This window comes from Vanacampus margaritifer, chromosome 16, assembly GCF_051991255.1.
Source record: "Vanacampus margaritifer isolate UIUO_Vmar chromosome 16, RoL_Vmar_1.0, whole genome shotgun sequence".
In the NCBI taxonomy this organism is placed as follows: domain Eukaryota; kingdom Metazoa; phylum Chordata; class Actinopteri; order Syngnathiformes; family Syngnathidae; genus Vanacampus; species Vanacampus margaritifer.
Genome location: NC_135447.1, coordinates 2257110 through 2270000, shown reverse-complemented (window position 1 = coordinate 2270000; position 12891 = coordinate 2257110). Strand labels below are relative to the sequence as shown.

The following is a 12891-nucleotide window of genomic DNA, read 5'->3' as shown; positions in this document are numbered from 1 at the left end:
TAAGTTCAACATTGCCAAGTTAGCCAGGTCATTTGTAGACTAGGTGAAAAAAAAAGGAAATGAAAATCTAAATGTAACAATTATATTTTATATGCTGTATATTAAACAATATTTTACTAAATCAAGTGCTCATATTTTTTAAATGGATTTAGTAAGCTACTTTTTATTTCTTTACTTTTAAATTTCCTTACTCATGCTTGGAAATGCTTTTAAATATGTGAAGCACATTGACTTACTTTGTACAAAAAAAAAGAAAGAATAAAAAATATATATATATACCCATACATTTTAATCAACCAATTTTAGGAAGAACGGCTAATTTAACACGATAAATATCACAGTACGGTGGATAATAAAAACGCTCGAATGAAGCGGGCTTACTATGTCCCAGTGGATGTCTGTGAGAAACAGCACCCTGCTCTTCGGCGAGCCGGGTTTCGGCGGCACAGGCGGCGTAACAGGAGGCTTGGGGTCCTTGGGCAAGGTTATGTTCCACGACGCGTAGATGTCAAACTTGCCGCAGGGGGGCCCCACCAGCAGGCCGCACGCCTCGGACGGCCACAGCAGGGACTCCTGCAAGGCCCGGATGAAGTCGTCCCGGAAAAGCTCGGTGATGTCGCGACACACCTGCTCGTCGGCCAGGTGGAGGCGGATGCAGGCCTCGCCCACGGCGCGCGCCACTCGCTCTTCGTTGATGTCGCTCTGGAAGCCGTTAAAAAAAGAAAGAAAAAAAAAAAGACTTGAGTTAATCAACAAAATACCCTAAAATAAAATAAAAAATTGGATACAGTTTTTGCATGGATTGTGCACGTATACATTATGGATTAGTGTAGGACAGAGTCCGCAATTGAGGTCAACCAAAGTGGTCATATGATTCTTGGTGTCATATCAGATATACAAGACACAAGGAAGACTTCGTACCCTTAAATCAATCTAGATTACAAATCGTTTTTTTTTTTTTTTTTTGCTACCTATTGACATTGACGGTTGAACCAACAATCACATTTATTATTATTTTTTTTAAAACACACAAGTCCCCTATTTGGTTTGTACTTGTAAGTGACTTAAGTAAATTCAAAGAACTGCAGACTAACCGCCACTTACACATTCAAAATCTAGTAAACGTCAACAGGTCTACTGTGTTTGAAATACACAAGTCCACATTTCCTTGTTTTTGTTCCTCTAACACAAAATCGTTGTTAAAACAACAAGCATTCACACTGAAACTGACAAATTTGTGAAACCCGGGACCATTTAGTTGAAAACAAAGGTCTTGATCAGTTTTAGAAAGACAACGGGCAAATACACAAGACAATTATTACTATGTTATCATGTATTGCCATTAGTACTATAAAAAGACACAGAATCCACTCAAATAGTCCAAGTATTATTGTATGATCTGCAGTGTCAAGACTTACCAGGAGAGCCACGTCGAGCATGGTGAAGAGGACTTGACACGCGCGGCAGGAGATGCTGGTCCAGTTGAATTTGAACATTGGCAGGCTGAGACGCTCCATTACAAGCTGCGGCTGACCTGAGATCAGCGTCGGGTGACACGACGTGTACAAAGGCGGCACGAGTAACAGCGCGCAGGTCAGCAGCCCGAAGTGGAGCTGCGGCAAGGGCAGCTGTGTCATTGTTCTCATCGTGGAAGTCTTTAAACGTCCTGGCGCGGACAAAACACAAGTACCGACAGTGGGTTCGGGGTGAAGTTTAAACGTATTCATGTCAGAATACGACTTTCACGTAGGAATGAAATGCCAGGCTAATGAAGGCAGAGCTAGCAAAGTTTAGCCGGTACCTGAAGCTAATGCAGACGAGAGCTTCGTCGTTGACTTGACCCCGGCGATGACTTTGAAGAAGCGTCGTGGCTCGTGGGACGAATGTTGTTAAATCTCGACCTCCGTGGCCGCGGGTCATCTGCGTCCCGCAGAACGACCGATTCCTCTTTAAAGGAAGTTACGCGATCAGCTGACTGGTCATGTGACTCACGCGCAAACCGCACGGGTTTCATCAAGCTTTTTGTTGAAAGTATTTTTTTTTTTTAATATATATAGCGAAAGCGTATTGCATTAATTTGCAAAAACATTAGGGAGGACTTTGTTTTTTGAGTATTTTTTCCATGTTTTATTAAATATTTTGATCTGGTGACCTATTTTTCCCTGTTTTCTGAATATTCAGAAAACGGAAAAAAAAATAGGTTTTCTAAATATTAATTTCTTTTTTTGTCATTTAAAATATATTTTTAAAAAAATTCAATAAAATACAAAATAAAAAAAATACTAAAAACAACGACAACAACAATAAACAAAGCACCCCCCCCCCCCTCAATTTTTTCTTCTTCAGAAAAACAGTTTTTTTCCCAAGCGAATGCAATACGCTTCCATATGATGGTGTGTTCTGTGTAAAATCGGGAAAAAAATACAATGATTTGCAAATCCTGAATACTCTTCAAAGACAATTACATTAATGTGCAAGCTGATTTTAAACACTTATTTTCAATGTGAAACCTGCAGCACGTTCCAAGAAAGCAGGAAGAGGAGCAAGAAAAGAGAAATGCTTAAAAAAATCCCATTTGGAACATCCACAGGTGAGAGGTTTGAGTATAGTGAATTAATTAATACGGCCAGTATTAAATTTGTCATGTGATTTGACTGGAAATGTAAAAATATTTTTGACTGAAAATAAATGTCAATAAGAAATAATAATATCTGTATCGGAATTGATTAAATATCTGCTTTAAATTGCATTGAATCCAAAATGTGTGCCGCCTGCCACACATACTTAGTTTTGGCTTTGGCATCATCTGGTGGCATTTTAGCGTGTTACAGAGAGAACACAAAAATGGCAAGAACTGCAAAATGGTGAGTTTTTCAGTCGCTGAGGATACAGACCACAGAATGAAGCACAAATAAATTCATGCGTGAATAGCGAACCGCGAATGGGGTGGAGTTAATTGGAAGCGCGTAGTTCCGCCCACTCTAAATTAATTCTATCCTGACGTTTTGTTTTTTTTTTGGTCTTATTGCACGGTTGTGGCCCCCTGGGCAGTGACAGATAGCTGTCGGCAGGGACTGGGGGAAGGCTATCTGGGAAATAATCTGCCCACGCGTTAAGCTGCTTTATCCCCGCCGAGCCGAGCCGACTGCTGCGCCTCCGGTTCACGGACAAATCACAACACGAGCGGGAGAAAGAGGGAATCACGTCTCATGGTGCGGGTTTGACAAATTGTTTCCATCTTCAGAGTTGGTTGGAAAAGAGGCTCGACTGGAGCGGCAGGAGCAGAGAAAGTCGCCCCTGAGGCACACCACAAGTACGCGCTGGGAACTGAACCAAGGAGAGAAACTGGCAAAGGTGGTTTGGGCATGGAACATACGACACTTTGGATATTCTTGATAACTACTTACGTCTTGTCAGGTAAACGTTAGTATCTTCTTTCTTTCTTTTTTTTTTTAAAAAACTTCAGATAATAGTTATTATAGCTAGAGTTTGTTTTGATAACAAATTTTTGCTGCAAAATTGACATTTTCAGAATTGCTTAGTCACTTTAATATAAACTAAATGAATAATAAAGTTAAATAAATACACACAAAAATTACGTGTATGAGATGGTGGCGTTTATAAAGATCTATCTATCTATCTGTGACCACCTGCTATAGTGAATGTGAAATAGATTTTACCGTTGTTGTTTTTTTTCATGATTATGGTTTTCCTATAGCAGCGGTGTCCTCGATGCTCGTAGTCCTGAGGTTTTGGATGTTTTCCTGCTCCAATGCACCTGTTTCCAATGAACAGATCGTTATCAGCCTTATGCAGAGCTAGCTGATGAGCTTCAGGTGTGTTGGAGAAGGGAATCTTCCAAAACCTGCAGGACTCCGGCCCGAGTTTGGACACCACTGGCCTATAGCTACTGAACATTTATTGTTGTTGTTATTGATTTTATTTATCTATTTGTTTACTAAGTTGTAGCGTGTGCGGTTAAAAGTTTCAAAGGTCAGGCTTTAAATTGGGTCCCGCCTTCTTTTGTGTGATCATGTGCCGTTGAAAATGGATGGACGTATCGAAGTTATGCAAGTTCTTTTGGGGAGAAGGAAAAAATGCTAAAGAAAATGCAAAATAATAGTGATATTTTTTCTGAAACTTTAGAGGTGTATTTTTCTAGAGAATTTTAGTCTGATTCACATAAAAAAAAAAGCAAATTTGGAAGAGTGGAAGAGCATTTAATTGTTCTTCCTGTCACTATACGTCACTGGCATAGATAGATGCGCAAAGTAGTAATTTTAAGACCAATGAATTAAAATGGGATCATATCCCACGGGCGCGACACACTAATACTGCATGCAGTTGACAAACACTTTTAATGAATGGAGGGATGAGAATCTCGTGTCAGACTTGTGGTGGCATCCCCAAAAAAAAAAAGTAGGCTAGCGGGGGCGGGGCTGGTTACGTCATGACAATAGTGGCAGCATACGGATGTGTTGAGCTGCTGCGACATCTGCTCTGATTGCTTGTTTCACTCAAAGCCCTCTCCATGCCATGTGTACATGCCGCTGTGTGAGTGTGCCATGTGTTGAAGGGCAGGGATTAGAACTGCACACGGAGGGTGAGACTGCCAAATCTCACACTACAAACATCTTCACCTGCTTGGTGCACACTCATGCTCGTTCCCGCTCACGTTCTGTTTTTGCGATTTTGCCGCTGGAGATTTGACAAGCAAATTTCAGCATAATCCACCATTGGATCACCCGGACTAAAATAATCCAGCCCAGCCCTTCTTGACCTCTTCCTCACCCCTTTTACGTAGCATTGCAGGCCCATCTTTATGATTGACGATTTATCCGTCTTCCCACTTGTCCTCCACAAATGTTTTGTTCCCGTCGTGACTCCTCATCTCCTCTTTCTCTTGCGTCCCCAAACGGCAGCAAGAGTCATGCTAATCCTGTGAGCTGGCCTCGCTGAACGCGGGCCAAGTGCACACTCCACGCCGCCGTGCAGATTACATACAAACATGCGCACGGGCACTCTCAAACAATGACAGATTAAATTAGACGTTTGAAAAACCTACATTTCAATCAGTTAAAACGGGAGCATGCGAGGGATGCAATTTGGCAGAGTGGATGCCACAAATGTGTTTTCATTCTTGAGCTGTTTCTGCGGCGCAATCTGTTGCTTTTAGAGATAAGAACTGGAGTGGAAATCACATGATATCGTGGTGTTCAATGTCACAAAACGAACTCTAGATTTTAGGTTAATGTGTGTGTCTGTTTATGTTTGTGTGTCATTCTGTTAGATAGTTGTCATTGTGTGTCAGGTTCCTCCACAGTAAATTCCACACAAACTCAACGCGGTAATCCGCAATCAATCACAGATTTGATGGCACGGTGATTAAAGAGTTAATCTGCCCTCATTCGCTTTTTCTTTCGTTTTCTTGTCCGAGCACATTCTTCTCCTTTTTCAGTGCAAGTATGTTTATATAAATATATTTCAAGGATCTTGAGATTATCAACAACTGGCCTTGAAGTAAAGATGGTCCGGACTGGTTGAAGGCCAATAGATGGCTGTGCAATTAAAGTTTTCCAAAGAGCAAAAAAACTCCCCTCAGTCTTTCTACAGTAACAATGCATATCGATCTCAGTGTATTAATCACAGCCTGATGCTTTTTAAGACTGATTTTGTTGCAAAATTACAATGAAACTGAGGTTGTACTTAAAGGTTAAATGATCCAAATTGATTTCCGATGCCTTTTTTTTTTTTGTACAACTCATGTAATTGTGTAGATGTCTATATCGGACTCATTTATAAGGACTCCGTCGCATGCGTGTTACACGTGTAAAACAACATTGCCATTGTTGTGTTAAGTTCCCATGCTGCTGCTGTTTTTAGGTCATTGTGGCTCGTGAGGTCATTTCCCATCATCATAAACAATGGAAGAATGAATGAATGGACCTGAGAGCAGAAAAGTGAAAAAGAGTGAGGTGGGAGTGTGAGAGAGCGAGAGGGAGGTGGATCAAGACTCACTGCTCTTCATCTAAACCTCTAATCAGCTCAACTCGACTCACGGGAGAACTTTTAATGTGTGAATGTGGTTGGTTAGTAAACGAGATGGGGCCATTTAGCGCCCTTTTTTCATTTTTTTTTAATTCCGTATTCCAACTCCAGAGTTAGCTGCCTGCCAATATATCTGCAATTTCTGCCTGGGGTGTTTCGTTTTGGCTTGACCGTGTCAGAATTGAGAACCAAACACTCGCGTACACATCAATAAACCTCCATTAACACAATGGGAATGTTAGACTTGCATGCCGAACTATAGCTAATGTGAATATGTTGCTATTTTTTTTTAGTAATGATGTTAGTATATCATTGTCATTATTATTCATATTTTTTCATACACACGCACACACACAAAAATCTGCTTTGCTTTCTATAGAAGTTACTATTAGTGTCAGACTCATGATCCTTAAAGTATACTTTTCGTAAATATTAAACTACAGTGTGTGTCTGTATAACATATGTAACGACTCGAGTTCACTTTTCCCCTGTATTGTAGTTTTTACTAAACTGGGACAAATTTGGTCTCACGGCGTCTTCATTGGACGATCACCTGCGCATAAACAAATGTACAACTGCTGCATCCTGGCTGGCTCTGTGCTAATCGGTGCTAGCAACATTAGCTTAGCGCAAAACGGCTCCAAAATGTCACCTATCAGCTACAACGCGAGCCCAAAACCACGCAAGATATCTTTAACAAATGATTTACCAACATAACGACACGCATCTGCTGTAACGTTGAATTTTATTACTTTACTCATCGCAACTATTCCTACTAAAGAGCGGAGGCGGCATACGCACCGATTTGACAGTAGAGCGGCCTGGGCGTGCGTCCATCGCATGACGTCACCACGCAGCACGCACGTTGGCTGACGTCTTAGTTTGTCTACATGTGCCATGCGATTGGCTGGCGACCAGCTAAATGACATCTAAGGGTAAATTGCTCTTTTTTGATGACATCTCAACTGACAATCGCTAGTTTGACCCAATAAATATCCACGAGAGACATCAAAATTTGTTTATGTAATAACTTTGCACACCAGCAGTTGTTCCTTGCGCTCCAAAACAAAACAAGGGGGGTGGGGGGTGCTGGACTACCGTAAGAGCTTCTTTTTTTTTTGTTGTTCATTGTGCCAGCTGCTCAGCTGGGTTGCATTATCAATCAACCTGCAGCCTAGCTGCTTAAAAGTAAGCCCACTCACACACTTACTAGTGTCTGTGACTGTCTGGCCATGTGGCACAAGTAAACACGTGAGTGAAGTGGATTTGTTCCAGAGGATCAGTCAAGTAGTGGGGACAGTACTTTACAAATCACACTTATTTATACCTTTACTGTAATCCCCCACCTTTGACACCAGGTCCCTTCTCATGTTGTCCGATGCTATCACCTTTGACATAAACTGTACTGACCATGTTAATCCCTTTTGCATGCATTGTCTGACTGCCATTTAAGTCAAATCTAAATTAATTGTAGTATAAAGCTGTGTGATGTAAAAAATATATATTCTTGTGTGATATAAAATCGTTGAGGCGCTCTCCTATCATTTATCGTTGTTGTGATCCAGGCATGACAAATCAACCCACCCTTAGTCAAACTGTTAGATTAGTGTAGCAGTTGGATGAAGTGAAAACTGCTAGCCAGTGGGTTAGCACCCCAGGCTATTAGCCTTCTGGTTAGCGTGTTTGGCGCTCAACCTGGGAGAAAATTGCCATTTTATTTAATTTGAATAAAAACACTACATTAGGATATATATCGTAATCAGGATATAAATTTATGTCCATATCGTACAGCAAAATTGTGTGTATGAGTTGCCATACATGTCCCTTTCTTTCTTTCTTGTTTTATAGGAGGGAATGGCCAAACTGTAGAAATGGACGATGGGAAGTCAGGGTACTTGGGTTCCAAGGTGGATCTCCGCTGTTGGTTTATCAACAGCTCGCCGCCCGTCAAAATCTCACAGGTACTTGTCCACTTCAGTAGCCCACCACACTGCAAAAACACTTCAGTTGATATTAATGTTATAATCCAAAAAAAAAAAAAGGGGGATTGTTATAGTAATTTCTGTTTGTCTGTGTGAGATGAAGAAATAAAGTGAGATTAAGATGTTTTTACAAAGGATTTCTCTCCCTCGCCTCCCAGCCATCATTCACATCCTAACAGTCTCTAATTTATTATACCTTGACTTGAGAGGTGGAACCGGATCCAAATACCAAAAGTCACACACACAGGGGCACTCAGAACCTAATAAGGCAACCCATTCAGTGCCTTGCTATCTTGATGTTTAGCATAGCATGGGAGACTATCACCTTGCCTACTCCCACACAAAATGAGGGAGAGTCGTGCTTATCTCATTTCGAAGGGCAGACGGTAGAAGGTTTCCATTCACGATTGTTTAGTTATAAAAACATTACAAAATTCCCATTACATAATACCTTCACGGCATACCAAAATGTCCTTGGCCCTCTGCATTTATCTATAAATGATTTCATTCAACTTTAAGACTCAATTTTGAAAAGCTCAACCTTCTGCGCCTTTCCTAGGTGACATGGCAGAAACTGGTGAACGGTTCCAAGCAGAACATGGCCATCGCCAACCCATCCCTTGGCGTGTCTGTGGCCCCGCCCTACAGGGACCGCGTCACTTTCAAGAACGCCGCCGTGAGGCGTCGAACGCCGTCGCTCGAGGACACCACCATCACCTTCTCCTCGCTGCGGCTGTCCGACGAGGCCACCTACATCTGTGAATACACCACCTTCCCCGCGGGCAACAGGGAGAACAAGGTCAACCTGACGGTATACGGTGAGTGGCAACTGCCTCCGTACGTACAAAGTAACGTCGCCAACCGGCCTGCCATGCGTAGGACAACCGTTTTTGTTTTTTTGCTGGTAAGCATGAATGGAGATGCAATATATTTTGTCATATTCACCTTTTTACCATCATGTTTAGTTCGCCCGACTACTCAGATGAGTCTGTCCACGCCAACACTGGTGGCTCGTGCTTCCAACCTGAAGACGCCAGTGGCGTCGTGCATTTCTGCCAACGGAAAACCACCTGGTGTCATCAGGTGTGTGCTGATTTATCACTATTGAATTCACCGTGTTTTTTTTTTTTTAACGCTGATTGATGATAAAATGGCTTGAGGTGGAGTTCATTTCTATTGTCAGGAACAGAGTTTCTCAAATTTAGGGTAAAGTAATATACTGGATTTTTCTCTCTTTTTTTTAAGGATAAAAGTTGAAAAGATTCCAACTAAAACCTATAGTGTATTTTTTTTCCAAGTGTGCTAAAAAAATGCTTCAAAAGGAATAAATTATAGTTTATTTTAATAATACCTGACACCTTACTGAAGCACTCCATAAGCCAGCAGTGTGGTGACATCAGGAGTTAACCCAAAACAAGTTCTCTTATGTTTTTTTACAAGTTTTTTACCATTACTCCAGATTGTTTTCTTGCTCCTTATTGAGAGAGAAAAAAGCCTCATTACAGGACAGACTAAAACTTTAAAAATCGCTAGCTAGCTAGCTAGTAAACTAGTATTAGCTAGCTTGTGAGCTAATACTAGCTAGCTAAAAACTTTAAAATTAGCTAGCTAGTAAACTAGTATTAGCAATTTTGTTAGCTTGGATTGTCTATCTTAAAAATTAGCTGGCTAGTAAACTAGGGTGACCAAACGTGTCCCATTTTCTCACATCCTGTCCGGGGGTTTTATAAAATCATGAAAATGCCAGGTTGGCGTTGCGTGCCTAATAGAAGGTGAAGTACACTGTGTAACTGCGATTGGCACCACAATTTCAAGGCCGGGGGCAGGTGTCCTCCTTTTTTTGGAAATGGGAATCTGGTCACCCCTAAGTAAACTGGTATTAGCTATCTTGTGAGCTAGGATTAGCTATCTAACACTGGTATGTTTCTCCTGTGGGCAGGTGGGAGACGAGGGTGCCAGGCGAAGTGAGCACCCGCGAATACAGAAACTCAGACGGAACCTTCACCATTCAGAGCGACTACATTCTGGTGCCCAGCAGGGAAACGCACAAGGAGACGCTGACTTGTGTCACCTCGTACAACGACGAGGTGTTCACCGACAGCGTCACCCTTGATATTCAGTGTAAGTCATCCACACAAAAATGTGTTTTATGGGTTGTGAAACGGAAACAAGTGTGTATTCTATGTTGGTCCTCACTCTACAAACTTTCAAACATAAATAAACCCCTTAAATGATAGTTTCCTTCTATTAATTTAAAGAAACACAGTTTATGATCAGTGACGATCGTTCCTCAAAATTTGTTTCAGTGACTCTTTCAATTTAATTGTCATTTCAGTTTCCCGCCCTTCCAATAAATAAAAAAAACACAATGACGACGGTCATTTTTAATTCCAAAAGAATTATAACATTCGCGGTTGTGCCGTGATTAATTGAGTGAATCTCAAATTGTGGAGGTTCACCGAAAATCACGTTTCCGCCAATATTCAGCGTCATGGACTCCTCCATTTTTTTTTCACCAGGCTCCTTTGTTGTCACGTTGAAAACGATGTGAAAATTTGATTAATCATCGTGTGTGTGCACTCCAGATGAACCCGATGTTCTGGTGGACGGCTACGATGGTAACTGGTACCTGAACAGGGAGAACGTCCAGCTGAGCTGCCAAGCCGACGCCAACCCGGCCGTCTCCCTCTACCAGTGGAAGCTGTGAGTGAAGAGGATTACAAAAAAATAAATCTTTCACTTACAAAATTTCTCCCTGTCTTCTTCAGGATAAATGGCTCCATGCCGAGCAGCGCTGAGATAAGAGACAACATCCTCATCTTTAAAGGGCCGGTCACGTACGACCTGCAGGGTACTTACGTGTGCGATGCCACGAACAGCATCGGCACCCGATCGGGATTCGTGGAGGTCAGCGTTATAGGTATGAGACCGCTTTGCGTTACGTTTCAAGAAGCAACAGTCGATTTAGACACATGCGCGTCTGTCTGCTTTCTTTGCAGACAAGCCGCTGCCGCAGATCGCGACAGGTGATGTCATCAGCGTGGTGGCCTTATTGTTGGCGGCGGGCGTCCTGATGGGAATTACCATCACGGTGCTGGTCCTCAAAATCAGAAGCAGAAAGGATAACGCCTCGTATGTACTCTACGCACCTTTCATGACTGACTTTTGTGATTAAAAGTCAAATAAAGACAATTTAATTAGACAACCGGAAGGTTAAAGGTCAAGGACTATAGAAAATGAATGGATGGCATAATTGTGTTGCTGGATCGAAAACAAGAGCAAAAAAAAAAAAAAGTTTCACACAAACTAAAATAAAATGTGTACTTTTTTTGGGGTAATAACTCAAAATTGTTGTCTATGCCAATTATACTGTTTCTCGTCTTTCTTTTTTCCTCAGAGATGACTCTCCGTCAAGGAAACTGTCCCAGCCGATACGCAAAAGACCTGCGGAAGATATTCAGGTACATAAGAGTGCACCCATTGGTCACAACATTAGGTACACCAATGCTAATACATCCAGTCATCAAAACTGCAAGCGATATGATGTTCATTGAAACCATCTAATGAAATTCCACTAGCTCAATGCTAACATACAATGTGGCTAACAGAATTTAGCATATAAGGTGCAGTTATTCTAAAACTTTTGACGACTTTAAACACTTTTCGACGAATGCAATTTGGTGAAGGTTCCAAAACAAACGCCTCCCCATCGTTCCGCAGCATTCGGGACGTTTCTACGAGGAGCTTCCCAACACAGCCGACTACGTGAGCTACAGGCTAGCCTGTAACAAGGAGGACTACCCGGAGCCCTACTCCCCCCCCATTAACCCCCCTCTGTCCTACCTGCCCCAACACCCCTACCACTCCCCGCAAGCCACCACCACCACCACGGGCAGCAGCAGCAGCACCAACTCGTCCAAGAACACTTTCTCGCCACCCTCGCACTCCACCGCCATCTTTAAGTACCCCTCAGTACCGGGCCTGGCATCTCCTCCCCCCGGGGTGGGGGCGTACACGTTCCCCAAAGAGCAGTATGTGTAAACTGCCGGGGTGTTGCGGTGATCTAAAACGGAACAACACAAACTTTTCTCAAGAGGAGGATGGAAAAGTCTCCTTGGACTACTTGGGAATTTGTTTTGGGACCGTCTGCATTGCAGCTTTCAGACTTTTGCAACACGTTTTCTTCCCTTGTGTCAATTATTTTATTTAATTATCAATTTTTGGAAGGGGAATGTTATTTCAGCCAAGTTACTTCTCTTACATTTACAGCTGTCCATGACAAATTTGAATTTGTAACTGTATATTTTAATACGGTTAACCCTTTTGCCAATCCTTTACCTTTTTTTGTAAGAAACCCCCCCAAAAGCTTTTAAAAAGATGATATTTTGTGATTTATGTTGAATAATTACTGTCTTTATCCTGCACTGTAAACACTGATCATTTCCAACATTGAATCTTAGCATACCTCACCTTTTATTGTTCCATTGATTTGTTGTGTTTGTATTTTGACAAGACATTTTTATTGAATGAGATTTTGTTTTTTGACATTTATAGAAAAATGTGCGTTTGTTGTTTTAGTTTTCATTGACACTGGTTGTTGGATGAACTCTGAATTTTTAGCATTTCAATAAAAAAGGAACAAGAGGCTTCTATCAGTGCTGTGGTCAGTAACTTTTCACAAACCTTAATGGATAATGGGCAAGTCATATAATATAATATTGCTTTTGTGGAATATAAAATAAACAGCAATATCCATCTATTTTTGTCCATCTCAGGGTGCGGCCATTTTGCCACTCCCTGTCAACTGCAAATGACTTCAAAGTTGCTCTGGGCTCCGGTCAATGACCAATCAGAGCTCAGT

At 41.7% G+C, this 12891-nt stretch overlaps 2 protein-coding genes across 3 annotated transcripts in view; one reads left to right on the top strand and one right to left on the bottom strand.

Moving 5' to 3' along the window:
* smpd1 (sphingomyelin phosphodiesterase 1) overlaps nt 1–6867 on the bottom strand; it is a 10698-nt gene extending 3831 nt beyond the window's left edge. The window contains exons 1-4 of the mRNA XM_077547277.1: nt 6850–6867; nt 1802–1947; nt 1419–1666; nt 382–702 (exon numbers count right to left, since the gene is read on the bottom strand). Of these exons, the coding sequence (XP_077403403.1) occupies nt 382–702; nt 1419–1646 (549 nt within the window). The 5' untranslated portion in view covers nt 1647–1666; nt 1802–1947; nt 6850–6867. The remainder of the gene's footprint in view (nt 1–381; nt 703–1418; nt 1667–1801; nt 1948–6849) is intronic.
* On the top strand, nt 3019–12680 carry nectin1a (nectin cell adhesion molecule 1a). 2 transcript variants are annotated; one of them, XM_077547278.1, is made up of 10 exons: nt 3019–3417; nt 7897–8009; nt 8590–8848; nt 8996–9113; nt 9970–10151; nt 10616–10733; nt 10799–10950; nt 11030–11162; nt 11428–11491; nt 11751–12680. In XM_077547278.1, exons 1-10 carry the CDS (start codon nt 3366–3368, stop codon nt 12069–12071), a joined length of 1512 nt encoding a protein of 503 aa, XP_077403404.1. In that variant the 5' UTR covers nt 3019–3365; the 3' UTR covers nt 12072–12680. The 2 variants fall into 2 exon arrangements, with proteins under 2 accessions (XP_077403404.1, XP_077403405.1); XM_077547279.1 differs by lacking the exon at nt 3019–3417 and adding an exon at nt 7269–7299.
* Nucleotides 12681–12891: the final 211 nt, after the last annotated feature.